Source organism: Sarcophilus harrisii, chromosome 5, assembly GCF_902635505.1.
Source record: "Sarcophilus harrisii chromosome 5, mSarHar1.11, whole genome shotgun sequence".
Taxonomy (NCBI): domain Eukaryota; kingdom Metazoa; phylum Chordata; class Mammalia; order Dasyuromorphia; family Dasyuridae; genus Sarcophilus; species Sarcophilus harrisii.
The window spans coordinates 199,129,418-199,146,201 of record NC_045430.1 but is presented as its reverse complement, the minus strand read 5'-3'; the positions used below and the strand labels follow the sequence as shown (position 1 = coordinate 199,146,201).

Below are 16,784 nucleotides of genomic sequence, written 5' to 3'. Positions count from 1 at the left end.
TGCCCCCATTCTTAACTCTTCCAGTCTTGGCTGGCTTATATTAGTTCACTGATTCATTATCATATTTCAAATCAAAGTCCCTCCCTGGAGTCCCTTTCATTTCAAAGTTTGAGGAATAGCATGTAATTTGGTCTAAGAAGGCCGAAATTTAGGCTCCAAAAAGAAGTTTACAAAGGTATCTGTATCAGGACACTTTTATCCTGATTTATGGGCACTGAAGTCTAGGAACTAAATATGTAATTTTAGAGAAGAAAATACTCTTCTAGATCATCTAAAATCTTCCTACTACAAATTTATACATTGCTTTTTTCTAAATAGGAAAGCCCAGAGGTGACATAGCTAGTTAATGAGAGACTTCAAAGTTGGACTTTTCCCCCCCATATACCCACTTCTGGGGCCAACCCTGAGCCTGGTGTTGAGGGGATGGATAAAAGAGAAGCAGCTGGCAGAGTCCTGCTTCTGAGAACTAAGTCTGGTTGAAAACAAAGGAGTCATGAAGGTACAATTCAAAAGCAGGGAAGTAAATGATGAATTTTAGGACATCAGAAGGGGAGAGATCAATGTGGGCTGGAGTTACCACAGAAACTTGAATGTAGAAAACACCTCAGAGGTAGGAGAGTGAAATCCCTACACAAATCAGAAAGCTCCTCATAGCATTCCAGAGTTATCCAGCTTCCATTTGAAATCTTCTATAATAAATTCACTGTTATCAATTGCTAGGCTGAGTCCACCTAAGAACTCCATTTCATTTTGGAAAGAATTTTTCCTTGTGTTGAGTTAAAAATTTCTCTGATGTTTCTAGGACCTCAGAATTTCTGATTTCTCTTCAATGTCTAGTAAAATATCATCAGTAAAACCGAAGCAGTAAAAGAAATTACTGACCAATCTCATAGGATTTAAGCTGTTTGAGGAAGGATGGGTCCTTTGAAGAGAAATCCTTCTGTCACAATCCACTTTCTGGGTGCCTTTTCTGCTCCCCTAGCTATATTTTAATGATGGAAGATGGAAGATGGAAGAAATCAGGTCCATTCAAAAAATTCCTTGGTCCATTTGGATAAGAGAAGTCAGAAAGAAGCTGAATAAAACAGGCCACCTTTCCTCCAGATCCTTTCCTGACCTCACCTTCTCCCGGTATACTCCCAAAGCACTTAGTTGACTAGAATGTAATTAGAGAAATGTAAATTAAAGTAATTTTAAGATTTCAATTCACAAGAGGAAAATGACAAACGCTGGAGGGGCTGCAGGATAACTAATACACTGTTGGAAAAGCTGTTAATTGGTCCAGCTTTTCCAGAAAGCAATTGGGAACTAAGCCCTCAAAATTCCTAGAATGCAATTTGACCCCACTATCAGGCCTCTCTATCCTCCCTTACCCCAAAGAAATCAAAGAAGGAGGGGAAAAAAAATATCTTTATAAAAAACACTTCTAGCAGCCCTTTTGGCAATAGCAAAAAAAATACTGGAAACCAAAGCATCCTCCTCCTCCTGCAGAAAACAAACCGTGGCGACACAAAATGGGGAAAGATTATTGTGCCACAAGGAATGAAGTAACAGTTTCAGAGGAAACTGGGAGGATCGTTATAGAACTTTGGAGACCGAAGTGAACAGACTTAGGAAGAAGACAATTTGTTCAATTGTCTTTGGAAAAGCAACTTTGAAACAGTTTAGAACCCTGGTCAATGTCGTGGCTAAACCACAATCCCAACACGTGATCAACTTCAAGCCCAGAAAGAGGCCTCCGCTAGGACGCGGCCCGCGGGGGATTTGCTTTGCAGGGCTGATTCAGCCGGGGTTGAGGGTTTTATTTTTTCATTCTAAAGACTTTCCTCAATGAGGGGGGTGTGAAAGGAGAAACTGATTTTTGGAGCTAGAGCGTAAGTTGCTGCATTTCGCTTTTCTCTTCGCATGCCCCAGACTAGCAGAGTGTCCGGCCCGTAGCAGCCACAATAAGCGCCTGCTGGACGCTCGGAGGGACCCTCGGGACAATTACTTCCCGGGGCTCTTTGCCTAGTTGTGCCGCCCGTGTCGAGGCGGGAGTGAGGCCCGGGGGCACATGCACTTTTACGGCCTAAGTCCGAAGCCTCGGTCAGTGCCCACAGGGAGCCGGGGGGGGGGGGGGGGGGGGGGGGGGGGCGCCCCCCCCCCGGCCGGGCCCCCCCCCCCCGGGGGGGGGGGGGGGGGGGGGGGGGGGGGGGGGGGGGGGGGGAGGGAGCGCGCCCACACCCTGCCTTGCGCCTCCTCGCCCCTGATGGGCGCGGGATGAAAGGGTGAGAAGGCCAAGCGGCGCGGGGCCTCGCGGTGGGAGGGAGAGCCGCGCGAGCGCCGCCGGGAGGCGCCTGCGAGCACGGCCTGGGCAAAGGCAGCGCGGCTGGACGGGAGCGCGGGGCCAGCTCCCGCTTGGCGGGCCCCGCGGAGGGGGGGGGGGCGCGGCCGAGCTGTTTTGCATGCGGCCCTCGCGGCCTGCTGGCGGCGGCGGGCCGGGCGCTGGGCGGAGCCTGACCGGGCCGGGCCGGGTAGGGCCGGGCAGGGCTGGGCGGTCCATTGGCCGGGCCGCTGCTGTTCGTCCCTTCCGGTGCAGGTGGCGCTGTGCGGGCCGCGCTGCCTCCAGGAAGCCTCTCGGGCGTGGGGTGCCGGGCTCCCAGGCTGCTGTTTTGGAGCGACCGCAGAGCAGCGGCGGCGGCGGGAGGAGGAGGAGGAGGAGGAGGAGGAGGAGAGGAGGAAGAGGAGAAAGGAGAGGAGGAAGAGGAGGAGCGTGGGCCCCCTACTCCTAGGCCCGAAGCCGCAGCCGCAGCCGCGCGGGTGGAGAAGGGGCCCAGCATTCGAAGCGAGAGGGGGAGGAGGGGGAGGAGGAGGAAGAAGGGGAGGAGGAGGGGAAGGGCCAGCTCCAGAGCCCTCCCCGCCGCCCGCCCGCCCGCCCGCGCGCGCTGCAGCCTCCCCGGGGCCTGGGAACGAGACCAAGGGCAATGGCCGAGGCGGCTCCTGCTCCGGTGAGAGATCCCCCCGCGCGGGCCCCGCCGGGAGGGGGCGGGGAGGAAGGCCCCTCGGGGGCCCCCCTGCGCCGGCCCGGGCCTGGGCCGCCGTGTGCGTGTCTCTGGGTGGGGGGAGGGGGCCGTGAGGCTTGGGGTGAGGGCCCCGGCCGGGGCGGGGGCTCTGAGCGGGGAGCGGGCTGCGCCGCGTGACCTGGGTCTCCCCGGGAGCTCGGCGGGGTGGGGGTAGGTGTGGGAGCTCCCCCAGCTTTGTGTTGGAGTAGGAGAGCGGAGATCGCTCTAGTGACTGGGGGACGCGGAGCGGGAGGGCTGCCGGGAGCTTGGGAGGGCCGTGTTGCTCATTCTCTCCGACCTCCCCGGTACACACCTCTTCCCCCTCCCTCCCACCATGTTTCCCTCTTTTCCCCTCCCATCTTCTTCCTCCTCTGCCCATCCTCCCTCCCCTCCACACCCCCTTGGTCCCCCTCTCCATCTTCTTTCTCCCTTCTTACTTTCCCTTTTCTACTTTGCACTCTCCTCACTTTCCCTCCCCACCGTCCTCTGTTTTCTCACCCCTTCCTTTCTCTTTTCTTCCCCTCCCCACCCTCCTCTCTGCTCCATTTCTCTTTCCTCCATCCTTTTCTGTCCATCCCCTCACTTCCTCATCTATTCTCTCTTTCCATCTCTGTTCCTCTCCACTTCCCCCCCTCCCCCATACTTCTCCTTCTATCTTCATCCCCATTATCTTCTCCAGGCTCTTTCCTTTCCTTGTTTTTATCCCCTTCCTCCCTTCCTTCCATTCCTCCTTCCTGCCTTCGTCCCATACTTCCTCCTTTCTCCGTTTCCTGTCACCCAGAGCCGCAAGTTCCATTTTAGTATGGAAAGTCAAACTTTATTGTACAAATAACTCACAAACACGAGTGAAATCCAGTTCAGCCAGCGTTTTCTGAGCATCTACTGCATGTCCGCCCGGCCCACATCTAGTCTAGAGCCCAGCCTAGAGCTGCAGAAGCTATCCTGCAGGAACTTGTAGGGAGCAGGAGAGGTGTGTGGCAAGGTCCGAAAATAGTTAAATATCAATATGAGACAATACAAAGGATGCCACAAGGCAGTGGAATGAGTAAGTACTGAGTGGCATAGACAAATGCTGTGTGTTCATAGAGATCATTTATCTGGATGAGTCAGGGAAAGGCTTGGAGGGGCTAGTATGCTTAGGGGTAAAACATTTGTAGTCTAAAACAGTCACATTTCTAATTCAGGGGCTCCCCCAAAGCCCTTTCTTGTCTTATCTTTGAGATACAGTAGAAAGAGCATTATATTTGTTTTTAAGGTTCTAATCTGGTTTTGCTTTTTACTTTGTGAACTTGGGTATGTCACAGCCTCTCTGGGGTTCAGTAAAGTGGGGATAGCAAATAATAGATAGTATTCTTCTGATAGGAGTGTTGTGAATATCAGTCGAGAATAGTGTTTCATAAATCCTAATGGGATTATTATAATGAATATATAAATGGTGTTTGTTACATGATTATTCTTTATACCACATGATAATTGGTACCTTTCTGCTTTGAGTAGATGAGTTTAAGAAGAGTTGTAACTAAAAAGTTGTCACTGTTCAGTGAATTAATGATGAGTCTTTCACGCCAACTTAACCTGGTCCTCGGACAACGGATGTACTTTTGAGTCTGTCACTCACAGCCCTTCTGGCTTGGATTTGCCAGAGCACTTGCGTTCTGCTGGCACAGCCTTCAGAAATCCAGGGTCACCTCCACATCAAAGTAACACAGTAGAGTAGGGCTTTAGTAAAAATACAGTAATAACAGCCATTTCATAGATAAGGCAGGTCTTAATTGGGTCCTTGAAAAATGGTTAGGATGTGGAGGAGAAGAGAGAAAGCAGTTGTAGGGGAGGAAGGAGGCTGCTCAAAAAGCTCAGAGATGAGGACTTAGAACGGAGTGTGCAGAACCAGGATAAGGAATTTGTGTTGGAGCAGGGTGCTAACAGTAAATGGCCGATATCCAAAAAAGATCAAGATGTCCACAGCTTTGCTTTGTCCTAGGAACCATCCTAGTTCTGAAATCCTTCCCTCAAAGCCATTCTCTTTCAGATCCCATCTCTGAGAATCTCAGAATTGAAAGAGCCATAAGGGGTCCCTTTATCCAATGCCAGAATCTTTTCTGTAGCTCCTGACAGATGATCACACCACTTCTACTAAATAATCATAATGACAGCAAGCTCACCACTTTATGAAATACTCTGAAGTCTGATCTCCTCCTCTGAATTCTCATAGTACTTATCATCTACAACATTTCTGTAGCACCTCATAAGATACTGCATTTTGGTATCTTGGGTTGTTAATTTGGAGCATTTTCTCATTTCCAGTGGGTACAAGGTCTCATCTCCTTAACAAGCTCTTCAGTGGATGATACTAACTACTACAGCTACAAATGCCTAGAAAGTTCAGTGTGTGCCATACTAGTTGAATGAATAGGCTGTTCTTTCGCTATATCGTCATCATCTCAACAAACGTTTATTGAATGCTTGCTATGTGTAGGGCACTGTGAGAGTCTGTGACAAATCTGTAGTTTACTCCTTCTCCCCCAACTTCAGTTTGTGATACATAATCCTGCATCCTCATTTTCCACCTCACTCCCTAGTTCTGCTTCCCCTTGCTTATGACAGTTATAGTTCTGGGGCATCCAGCTGGGGAATACTGTAAACAGAAGGAGTGAAACTGGTCTTTTTTATCATTTCTGGGAGATTTCTCCATGGACAATGGCAGCAACAATTCAGGCCATGGAAAGAAAGATTGAATCCCAGGCTGCCCGCTTACTGACCCTAGAGGGACGGACAGGCACGGCTGAAAAGAAGCTATGTGACTATGAGAAAATGGCAGTAGAGTTTGGGAACCAGCTGGAGAGCAAATGGGCCGTGCTGGGCACCCTGCTTCAGGAGTACAGATTGCTGGAAAGGAGACTGGAGAACATGGAGAATCTACTGAAAAACAGAAATTTTTGGATCCTACGGCTGCCCCCAAGCAGTAAAGGGGAGGTCCCCAAGGTAATAATACCGGGTCTAAAGAGATGGGTGGGCAGGCAACCCGGAGCAGAAAGAACAGATGAGGCCTCCCAGGCTTATGCATATATATATATGTGTGTGTGTGTGTGAAAACATATGATCCTTGTGGTTTTAGGTGCCCCTGACATTTGATGACGTGGCTGTGTATTTCTCGGAACAGGAGTGGGGCAAGCTGGATGAATGGCAAAAAGATCTTTATAAGCATGTGATGAGGGGCAACTATGAAACACTGGTTTCCCTGGGTAAGATGCTAGACTTTTTTTTTCCTATTAGCAGTTATCTGTGTTCTTAGTCCTGCTTTCCTCCAGCGAAGATTCTACATAGATAATTTGATCATGAAGTCAGGAGCCTTCTTTTTCTCTTTTGTCCTGGTGTAGTTTCGACTCTGACTGACCTCTTAGCTGAGATCGTGCTGAATCAGCTAGAGTCAAAAATCCCATTCCAGCCTATTTGTAGCCTAGCACTTCAATCTTACCAGAAAGCCTGAGCACTCTCCTGTTGGTCAGGATAGGTGAAGTAATTGGTTTGAAGGACAGAGCCTGATTTGCACTGTGGCCACCTGTCCTAATGGCTGGCCTTTTTATGAGCATTGGGTTCAACTAATACATTAAGGAAGTATCAATCTAATGTAAGATTTTGTGTCCTATGATGTTCAAGGCTATTCAAGATATTCAAGGTTAAATCAAAACTTGTCTTTAGCTTATATAAAAACCTGTTTGGTGAAATGATTCCTACCCATTAGACTGGCCCAAATAAAATAGAACTCAAAAGGTAGCACATTTCCCATTACTTTGTCTTCAAGCAAAAGCTAGATGACCATTTGTCAGAGATAGCATAGAGAGGGTGAGCTGGAGGAATGCTTGTGTGGGTAGTGTTTTCAGATTATGAATTCTTAGGTCTCGAAGAGACCTTACAAATCATCTACTTTTATCCCCTTGTTTTAAAGATAAACTAGTTGAGGCCCAGAAAGTTCAAAGGATCTGCCCAAGATCATATAGCTAGTATCATAAGCATGTGAAGAGCTGAAGAGCGAGAGGAGATGTGATTAAATTCCCAAGCAAACAATATAGGCAGAGCTATGGGATTTCAGAGTGCCCAGAGATGACTTCAGAAAGGAGATCAGGCTTGATCTGGGCCTTGAAGAGTGAAGAAGAAGATTTGTCTAAGGGTTTTATCCTTTACAAAGGAACAGAACATGTCAGGCCATGGGCAAAATGATGTAGTGTGTGTAATATATTGGGAGAGAGTAAGAAGACCAGCTTAAACCAGAGTTTGATTAATGGCTAGTAAGAGAGGAGACTGGAAAAGGAAATTGCCACCAGGTAAAGACCCTGAGGAGTTTCTGTGACATTGCTTTAAATGAGGTCAGAGACCTTATCAGTGTTTTTAGTGTAAGATTTATTGATATAAGGTTCCTTCATGTAAAGTAGACTGTAACACTATATCATTGAAGTGATTTTGTAGTAAACAACTGCTCAAAGAACACTGAAATGAAAAACACAAAAGTGGGAAGTGACTCCTGGGAATACCACAATTCCCTCATCCATCAATCCAAATTGTATACCTCTTTTTCAGGGCCCAGAAGGAGGCCTGATTCCCTTGAATGGATCTTGCTTTGGTCTTAAATATTTTTAGTGGAGATAGGCTTGATTTGTCTGGTGGAATTGGTTTCTCTGCTGGCCCTGGTCCTGAAATGTCCTTTCCTCATGTTATTTGCATAAGAGTTGCTGGCCATTACCAGAGCCTTCTCTGCCAAGCCCATCGATAAAAGTGTAGTCATCTCCTGCTCTGCTATGGGTACTTATGTTTATGATCAAGTTTTGCGTATCAGCCAATATATATGACTCCAATTTGAAGGTCAACTTAATAGTTAAGCTATCCAGTAACACTTGATGGCAACTGACTCCTCCTCTGTGTAAATAGTACTCACCCCAGTATATGAATTGATTAGAATAATGAGTAGTGATTATTCCAGTCTTTCTGTTTCTGCTTCTTAGGAACTCATTGGCCCATGGATTTAATGCTTTTGTCCCCAAAATACTGCTTGGGTAGAGAGGACTCAGGCTATCTATATTCTTCAAGTTTGAGGATTCTTTTTAGCATTGGTAATATTATATGGTCTTTTCAGTATTATGCTCAGAGTTATATGGAGGGGTAAGCCAAATGTCCTTGAGAAAAATATCTTATCTTTCCCACAGTTGTTTATTTCTCTTCTCTTGACTCCTTGGGCCAAGTTATTAGAATTTTCATTTGTTACAAACTAGTATTATTCTACTCTGCTTATTCCATGTGACCTGATAAAGTAGTATTCCTTTCCTCTACCTTCCTCTCCTTATTTCATGATTCTCATTAGTCATTAAATGTCTGAAGACAACAATCTGTTTCCTAACAGAGTTTCACCATGCAATAATCATCTTTAATATACAATATCTAGGCAGGAATAAGTGGTACCCACTGTTGCCTGAAGAGACAGAGAAACTGTCCTCTCTAGGAATGAATCTTTCTTGATTCACTTCTAGCTGTCTGGTTGCCAGTCTTTGACAGTGGCTAACTTGTCTCTCCTTTGTCAGACTATGCCATTTCCAAACCTGAGGTTCTCTCTCGGATTGAACAAGGGAAGGAACCATGTGGCTGGCGACGTGCAGGTCCCAAGAATCCAGACATCCATACAGACCCAAACCCAGGTGAGGAATTGGGGAGAAAGCAGAGGAAATGGGAAAATTAAGGGAGATGGTAGGAGGAAGACTGCTTTCTGAAGAAAATGTTGAACTTGAAAGTCAGGTATAAGAAGTTTTCCTTTTATATTTGAGTTATTATGTTTTTTTAATTAAAGCTTTTTATTTTCAAAACATGCATGGATAACTTTTAACATTCATCCTTGCAAAACATATTTTGAGTTATTATGAGAAGAGCTTGGAAATGTAGTTAAAGCAAGGAAACCCACTTTTTTTTTTTTTTTTTTAATTAAAACTTTTTATTTTTCAAAACATATGCATGGACAATTCTTCAACATTAGCCCTTGCAAAACCTTGTGTTCCAATTATGCCCCCCCCCTTCCCCATAGCCTCCCCTAGATGACAAGTAGTTTAATATATGTTAAACATGGTAAAAATATATGTTAAATCTAATATATGTATACATATTTATACAATTATCATACTGCACAAGAAAAAAAGAGAAGCAAAATAAAATACAAGCAAACAACAAGAGGAATAAAAACACAATGTTGTGGTCCACACTCAGTTCCCACAGTCCTCTCTCTGGGCGTAGATGGCTCTCTTTGTCACAAGATCATTGGAACTAGCCTGAATCATCTCATTGTTGAAGAGAGCCATGAAGGACGCCCAGATTTAGGATGGAAACATTCATTCTTAACCATCTGTGATTTTTTTTTTTTCAGTGTGGGTGCTCTCCTTATTGACATTGATGCCAACCTGTTGTGACTTAGTCAGATGGCATTTTTGAGTTCCTGTGACTAACTCTTTCCTCACTCTGTGGTCACAGCCTGGTGATGAGCCTTTCCCAATTTAGGTACCCTATTCCTTAGATGACGAATACTGAGTCCAGTCTGGGGCCCATCCTTGAAACCTTGCCAAGTAGGTAGGACTTGTAAGAACTTATACTTGCTGGCTGGCATAGCCTTCAAAGAGACAGTCACCTCCGTTTGATGAGGGATTAGAGAAGCTTAAAGACTCTTATATCAGAGGAGTCTTCTGTGAACTTTAGGACTTCCTTGATATTTAACTCCCTAATTTCAACGTAGGGCCCATTATTTCGCCCATTGCCTTTCCCATGAAATTTCACCATTAAAGAGCCATTTCTTTGTGTTCTGAAGGTTTTTTAGTCTTGCAGAGCCTCCTTTGAATATTAAATTTTCCTCTCACCGTAAATCATCATGAACTTACCTTTAAAGTGGTTGCTCTCTAGTATGAGACATTGAGGCTTTCAGGAATGGGATTTAGAAGGAATGAATCAGGAAGACATAGATGAGAAATAGTGAAGGGGGACAGCCTACAAAATTTTTGTGTCTTTCACAATTTTCTCATGGATCAAAATGTCATTGAAATGCACCAAAAAAATAACAAAATATTCCCATTTGAAAACACAATTGGCTATCCATGTTGTTTCAAGGTGAACTAAGCCACCTTCAAAGTATATTTTGTTATTTCTCCAAAGATGTGATTACATATTGTAGGTGTGATCTGCCTTCTCATGTCATTGTTTTCAAGTTATTAAATCAAGGGGCAAGCTGATTGTGCCCACTGGCTAGGTGAAAACTGGTTTCTTTGAGAACTGGGTTTCTTTCTCACCCTTTTGGAAAGCGATTCTTGGGCAAATCACAACCGTACAATGTTTTTCTTTTTCTTATCCACCTATTCTCAATTTCACCATTCCTTTTTTGGTGAAATGTTTAGGGTAAGGTGACTTGCCTAGGTTTATACAGCTAGTGTTAAGTGTCTGAGGTCAAATTTGAACTCAGATCCTCTTGACTTTAGAGCAGTACTTTATCCACATCAATATCTAGCTGCCCCTGCTGCTCCTTCAATGTTATTTAAGGACTAGCTCAAGACTTAAGTTCATGAGTGGCTCTCTTAAACAATGAGAGGATCCAAACCAGTTCCAATTGTTCAGTAATGAAGAGAATCAGCTACATCCGGAGAGAGAACTATGGGAAATGAGTGTGGACCACAACATAGCATTTCCACTCTTTCTATTATTGTTTGCTTGCATTTTTGTTTTCCTTCTCAGGTTTTTTTACCTTCTTTCTAGATCTGATCTTATCTTGAGCAGCAAGATAATTGTATAAATATGTATACATATATTGTATTTAACATATACTTTACCGTATTTAACATGTATTGGTCTACATGCCATTTAGGGAAGGGGTGGAGGAAAGGAGGGGAAAAGTTGGAACAGAAAGTTTTGCAAGAGTCAATGGTGAAAAATTACCCATGCATATGTTTTGTAAATAAAAAGCTATTTAAAAAAAAAAAAAAAGACTTAAGTTCATGAAGTCTTCTGTCTGCTCTTCATGCCTCTTAGAGTACCCTAAGCTCTTGTGGCACTGAAAATCCAAATCACTTAGACCTGTATTTAATCATCTATGAGCCTATGTTTAATTAATTTCAGTGAACATTTCTTAAGTCTTAACAAAACCAAAAGTGAAACAGTTTACCCCGTTTCATAATACTTTAATCTTGTCTTCTTAACTAAGTGGCCATCTTCTTGACAACTATATCTGGTGTTAATTCAGTATTCCCACTGTTGTTGAGGACTTGACTAAACAAGGCATTGAAGACTTTTTTTTTTTAAACTGTTTTGAAGTTGCCAAGCAAGGCAACAGCACAGTCCGAACTAGAACTCAGAGCCTTGGTGAGAGTGGGGGTGGGGAGGGATGACAGTCAAGGTTCTTACATCATAATAGCACTATATAGCTATCCTTTTCAGAGTCCTTCCACATCCGTTATCTCATTGTATAGCCTTTATAACAATTCTGTGAGGTAGGTGAGGGTACAAGTTATTATTCCCATTTGACAGATGAGGAAACTGAGGAGAAAGTGTTTTGTTTTCCTTCCCAACCCCAGAATGTATAAATGTGCTGTCTGTTTCTCTCATGCAGGATCTCCTGTTCCTGCTCCTGACCTTTTACTTCAAATCAAGCAAGAAGGAGAACTGGGACTCCAGGGGCAACAGGCTTCTGGGGTAGAGGCATGGGTGGCCAGTCAGCCAGACACTGGAGAAGAATCATGGGCCCTAAGTCAGTTGAACTCTGGGGCAGCAGAACTTTCTACTGATGTTAGTCCTGGTGAGTCCTTGAGAAGGGGACAAAGGGGGACCCAAGAGGGCAAGCCTACTTTCCTACTAGAAGCAGAAGTCCAGAGGAAGGTGCTGGGATACAAATGGTGGGGCAAGTTACTTCTGATGAATAAGTAACCATCTGGCCTTACTTGTTAAGATCTTCAGCTGTCTGAAGGCAAATGATTTCTGGAAGCTTCTGACTCCTGTGATTTAATGATCACTAACTTCTAATCTTGGCTCTTCATGATATTTTATCTTGTTTGTGTCCCTTGGACCAGTGCTCCCTCTGCACTTCCGAGGGCTCTGTGGATGAAACTTGTACTATCTATAAGTTTCTGGGTGCTTTGGAAATCGGAACAAGAGAAATAGAATTGGAGGATGGTAGTAGAGAACCACTGTGGCCATTCAGAACACCTCCAGCCTTAGGTGTCTGCAGGATCTAGTCTGGTCTGGTAGTCTTTCCCAGGGGTCACCTTTCTCTTCCTTCCCCTTCAGTTTTTCTAACCAAGGAGTCACCTTTCTCTTCCTTCCCCTTCAGTTTTTCTAACCAAGGAGTCACCTTTCTCTTCCTTCTCCCTCAGTTTTTCTAACCAAGGGGTCACCTTTCTCTTCTTCCCCCTCAGTTTCTCTATCTCAAGGGTCACTTTTCTCTTCTTTCCCCCTCAGCTTTTCTAACAAGCACTCTGGTCTATCCTGTCTACAGGTATGCACCCTAGTTTTTCCACTGCCATCCCAACCAACTCATGGCAGGCAGAACTGCCACCCCACCACCCTTCATCAGCATGCTCAGATGGAACCCTGAAACTCAGTACCGTGGCCTCTTCGGAAGGTATGATGGGAGCTGGAAGAAAAGAAATGTCATACCTGTAGAACATTCGTAAACTTTAGAATGTATTTAGAAATATCAGCAAATCATAACTAGAATATTAAAAAAAAAATCTCTTACCCTAGTAATAGATATCAGTATATGCTAAAAAGTGTTATCTAAGTTTAAGAAATATTTATAAGTATTAGTTTTGGGCTTACTATGTGCCAGGTACTGTGATAAGCACTTTTTTTTCTCATTTGATCTTCACAACAGTACTGGAAGAGATAAATGCTATTATTACCTCCATATAAATGTGGCAAACAAGTTAAGTGACATGCCAGGGTCACATAACTAGTGTCTTGACACTGGATTTGAGTTCAGCTTCCTGACTCCAGGCTTACTACTCTGTCCATTGTACTACCCAGCCAAGCCTAGTTTCTTGTTGAAAAGCAATGAATTTAAAACGTTTCTCATGTGAAATACTTTTCAGGGACTGGGGAAAAAGAAAGGGCACACATACCAGGTCTCTGATTTCATTGGCATAGAGAACTTCCAATGAGGAAACCTAACAGTACAAATCGGCACCTGTTAATCCTAGAAAGACTTGTCTGGGGACACTTAGAAATCTCCAGACTTTGCCCAGGTCTTCCTGACTATATTCAGATAGAGTATTCAAATTCACATCTCCTGGGGGATTGAAGTTCCTCTGTTTATTCCATCAGGCATTCCCACATCATCCTGCATGAAGATGAAATTTAAAAGTGCTTAAAGAAACTCAAACACATTCTTCACTTTCTTTTGGCAACTACTAATATTCTTCATTAAGTCAATGTCTTATTTGAAACAAACCATTGAATTATTAACAGTATAAATGGAATCCAGATTAATAGACTGATTGTTTTTCCTATTGTGGACATTAGCCTGATAAAAAATCTGGAAACACACATCCTTCTTCCTATAGGAAAGTCCCATATTTTTGTCTTTGGTCACAAAGTGGGCTCTAAAAATTTGCATGTCTCAGTAGTGGCTATTTTAGGTCTATGAGCATTTAGTTAATGTTTGGAAATGAGTTACTTCAGGATTATAGCTATAATTTTTTTTTGGGGGGGGGTTACTCCACATCTATACAAAAGCTCATTCTTGACATCTAAGTCCTCAAATTCCCATATTTCTGATTCTCACATCTTTTCCAAGTTTAGTTAATGAAGTCAGTGACATCTAGACTCTTTCTGTCTTTCAGCGGATGTGAAAATCGTGATTAAAACGGAGGTCCAAGAGGAGGAAGTCGCTGCCGCAGCAGCCCCAGTCCACCCTGCCCACCTGGAGGCCCACGGGGCTCTATTTGAACCAGGCCAAGTCTCTAGGCTCTTCCCCAATACTGTCCAAGATACAGCCTGGGAGAATCAGGGTAACCCCTTTCCTTCCCAGGAAACCCTGCTGGGGCTAAGGGAACCCACCCGGCCAGAAAGAGATCTCAGTGAGCTCAACCCGATTATGGCCCCGGAAGAGACTCTGCCTGGAGATTGGCTCTTCGGTGGGGTCAGGTGGGGATGGAATTTAAGGTACAAGCCTCCCATGAACCTTCCTCCCAGGACTGGTCCTGAAGGGTTGACTTATTCCGCCCCTGATCATGGGGGAGGCTCTCTGAATCCCAGCCAGAGCCCAAGACCCTACAGTGAATCCTGCAAGTACCCAGGCCGGACAAAGGGGTTTGGCCACAAGTTGGGTCTTAAAAAGCATCCGCCGGCGCCCCCTGGGGGAAGGCCCTTCACCTGCAGCACGTGTGGGAAGAGTTTCCAGCTGCAGATCAGCCTGACCATTCACCAGAGCACCCACCAGCGGGGATGCGCCAGGTCGGGCCAGGACTCGGCAGCCCGAGACGGCAATGCCTTGCGGTGTGGGGAATGTGGACGGTGCTTCACCCGGCCGGCCCATCTCATCCGGCACCGGATGCTGCACACAGGTGAGCGGCCATTCCCCTGCACCCAGTGTGAGAAGCGCTTCACAGAGCGCTCCAAGCTCATCGACCATTATCGCACCCACACAGGAGTGCGGCCCTTCACGTGCTCGGCCTGTGGCAAAAGCTTCATCCGTAAGGACCACCTCCGCAAACACCAGCGTAACCACACAGCAGGGCCTAAGGGGGCGGCCCTTGGACCACCCCTCCCACCAGCCACCAGCAGTCTCCCAGATCCTTTTAAGAGTCTTGGCTCCAAAGGACCATTGACCCCAACGGAACTGGCGAGTGACTGGACTTACGGTCTGAATGCCCTAGGACCTACAGATGGCAACAGTCTGTGAGGTTGGGCAGATCAGGAACTGGGCAGCTCCCTCCCCCTGATGCTGCTGCCAGTTCACAAATTGAAAAATAAAATTTCCAGATACCAGGATATTAGGAGAATGGAGACAGCAAACATGGCAAATATGAAAAGAAAATAGCAAATGTAAGATGACAAATAGTAGTCACCTAAAATTGATCATGACGAGGAGCGAGAGAAGCTGTCAATAAAAATTCCACTTGCAAACAAAATAGAATTCTTAGATTGTGCATTCGCACTGTAGAATTTTTAATAATTTAATATGAAACTTTAATTTTTTATCCCTAAATAAAAATCCAGGAAAATAACAACAGCAATGACTTACCTTTTTGCAACCTCGGGCAAGTCACTTTTCTTCCCCCAGGTATCAGTTTCCTCATCACTAAAATGGGTTTTTCCTGTTCCAGTTACCTGCAATTTGACAAGATAGAAAAACATTTTCACTTTTGAAATTGGGGTCTCCTATCCATATCAAATGTGAAAGTGAATGTACTTAAAACACTATATCAGCTAGAGAGAAAGGGCAAAAAGGACTTGATCATCCAGCCCTGAAGCTGACTTTTTCATTGTCAGAAAGGTTTTAATTAGTTGTCAGGATTGCAGGTTTGCAGCTCTAGGCGATTGATAGCTTTGACCTTGAGGACTGGATAGACAAACCCCTTGATAGCAGTGAGTTCTCAGGGTTTTGAGTGTCATTTGTAAGGTACCCTCATGGTGGAATGAAGGCTGTTGGGTACATGTGTCTTTGTTAGATAGTGGGGAGTGTGGAGGCAGTTAGAAGGTCTCGATCACCTAGGAAATACCGGCCAGATTCACAGTCATGCCTTTTAAAGGAAATCTGGTGAAAATGGGGGCTCTAGCATAGGGTTACCATTGGGCTCCTTGTAGAAAAGAATCATGGAAAATTCGAGATGGAAGAAACCATAGAGCATCTAATTCAAGTTCTCTGTTTTATAGAAGAAGAGATGAGGTTGCACTGAGGGATCTTGCCTCTAATTCTCACAGCTCACTAGTTGGTGGTAGAGTTAGAAAAAATCAGTTCTCCCACCCAGGTCTAGGGCTTTCCCTTATGAACCAGCTTGTCTTTTTGTTTAGCTTTTCGTGCATTTATAGAATGCTTTGTTATCCCTCACATTAAGTCTGTAAAGTTGGTTAGGTAATATGACCTAAACAAGAAAGCATCCCTGGAAAGGATGGGACTTACTCAAAGTAAGTAGTTGCACAGCTAGAACCCCAGTCTTAAGATTCTTTCTATATTACCATAACCTATTAACTGATTTTGATTTAATCAATTGCCTTGGAAAAAAACTACTGGTCAACCATCCAGGAGAGTTCATTGTCCCAAGTGGGAAGAACTTCATAAGATTATCACTATGGATGTTTCTTCCCTCTTTGAGGGAAGGAACAGGACAAGTTTTATGGAGAGAAAACTGATAAAGAAAAAGGCTTATATCTATATATTTCCTCATACATATGAGATTGGTATTATTAAGGGAGGAAAAAAAACAGAGATTATTTTTAATAAAAATTAAAACTTAAGCCCCAGATGAAATTTCACTTTAACCATACCATATAATGGTAGACCTGATGTTCCTGGGATGTGTTCTTGGGATCAGACTGCCTGTCTGCCCACCTTGGGGAATAATAACTGCTGGTTTTTAGTTTATGTTAGAGCAAATTTTGGGAGAAAATCAAAATTTAGTTGTTTAAAGGGTAAAGTACCCTTTATACACCTGAAGGTGCCTTGTTTAATTGTAATCTTTTGATAGTGTTATCATCTCGCTGGTGTGGATGTTACTTCTAATGAAAGTCCTTCAT

At 44.5% G+C, this 16,784-nt stretch overlaps 1 protein-coding gene across 2 annotated transcripts; it reads left to right on the top strand.

Moving 5' to 3' along the window:
* Positions 1 to 1,742: 1,742 nt before the first annotated feature.
* On the top strand, positions 1,743 to 15,178 carry ZNF746 (zinc finger protein 746). Of its 2 annotated transcripts, none has more exons than XM_031939346.1 (7): positions 1,743 to 1,874; positions 5,724 to 6,023; positions 6,157 to 6,283; positions 8,612 to 8,725; positions 11,662 to 11,847; positions 12,544 to 12,669; positions 13,889 to 15,178. In XM_031939346.1, exons 2-7 carry the CDS (start codon positions 5,739 to 5,741, stop codon positions 14,947 to 14,949), a joined length of 1,899 nt encoding a protein of 632 aa, XP_031795206.1. In that variant the 5' UTR covers positions 1,743 to 1,874; positions 5,724 to 5,738; the 3' UTR covers positions 14,950 to 15,178. The 2 variants fall into 2 exon arrangements, with proteins under 2 accessions (XP_031795206.1, XP_012406600.1); XM_012551146.3 differs by lacking the exon at positions 1,743 to 1,874 and adding an exon at positions 2,726 to 2,987.
* Positions 15,179 to 16,784: the final 1,606 nt, after the last annotated feature.

What these genes read in the sequence shown, in the direction of transcription:
- ZNF746 (XM_012551146.3), top strand. Translation starts at nt 2,964, where the DNA reads ATGGCCGAGGCGGCTCCTGCTCCG. An exon ending in TGAAACACTGGTTTCCCTGG is followed by an intron (nt 6,284 to 8,611) that starts GTAAGATGCTAG and finishes CTCCTTTGTCAG; the next exon opens with ACTATGCCATTTCCAAACCT. An exon ending in TTCTACTGATGTTAGTCCTG is followed by an intron (nt 11,848 to 12,543) that starts GTGAGTCCTTGA and finishes TCCTGTCTACAG; the next exon opens with GTATGCACCCTAGTTTTTCC.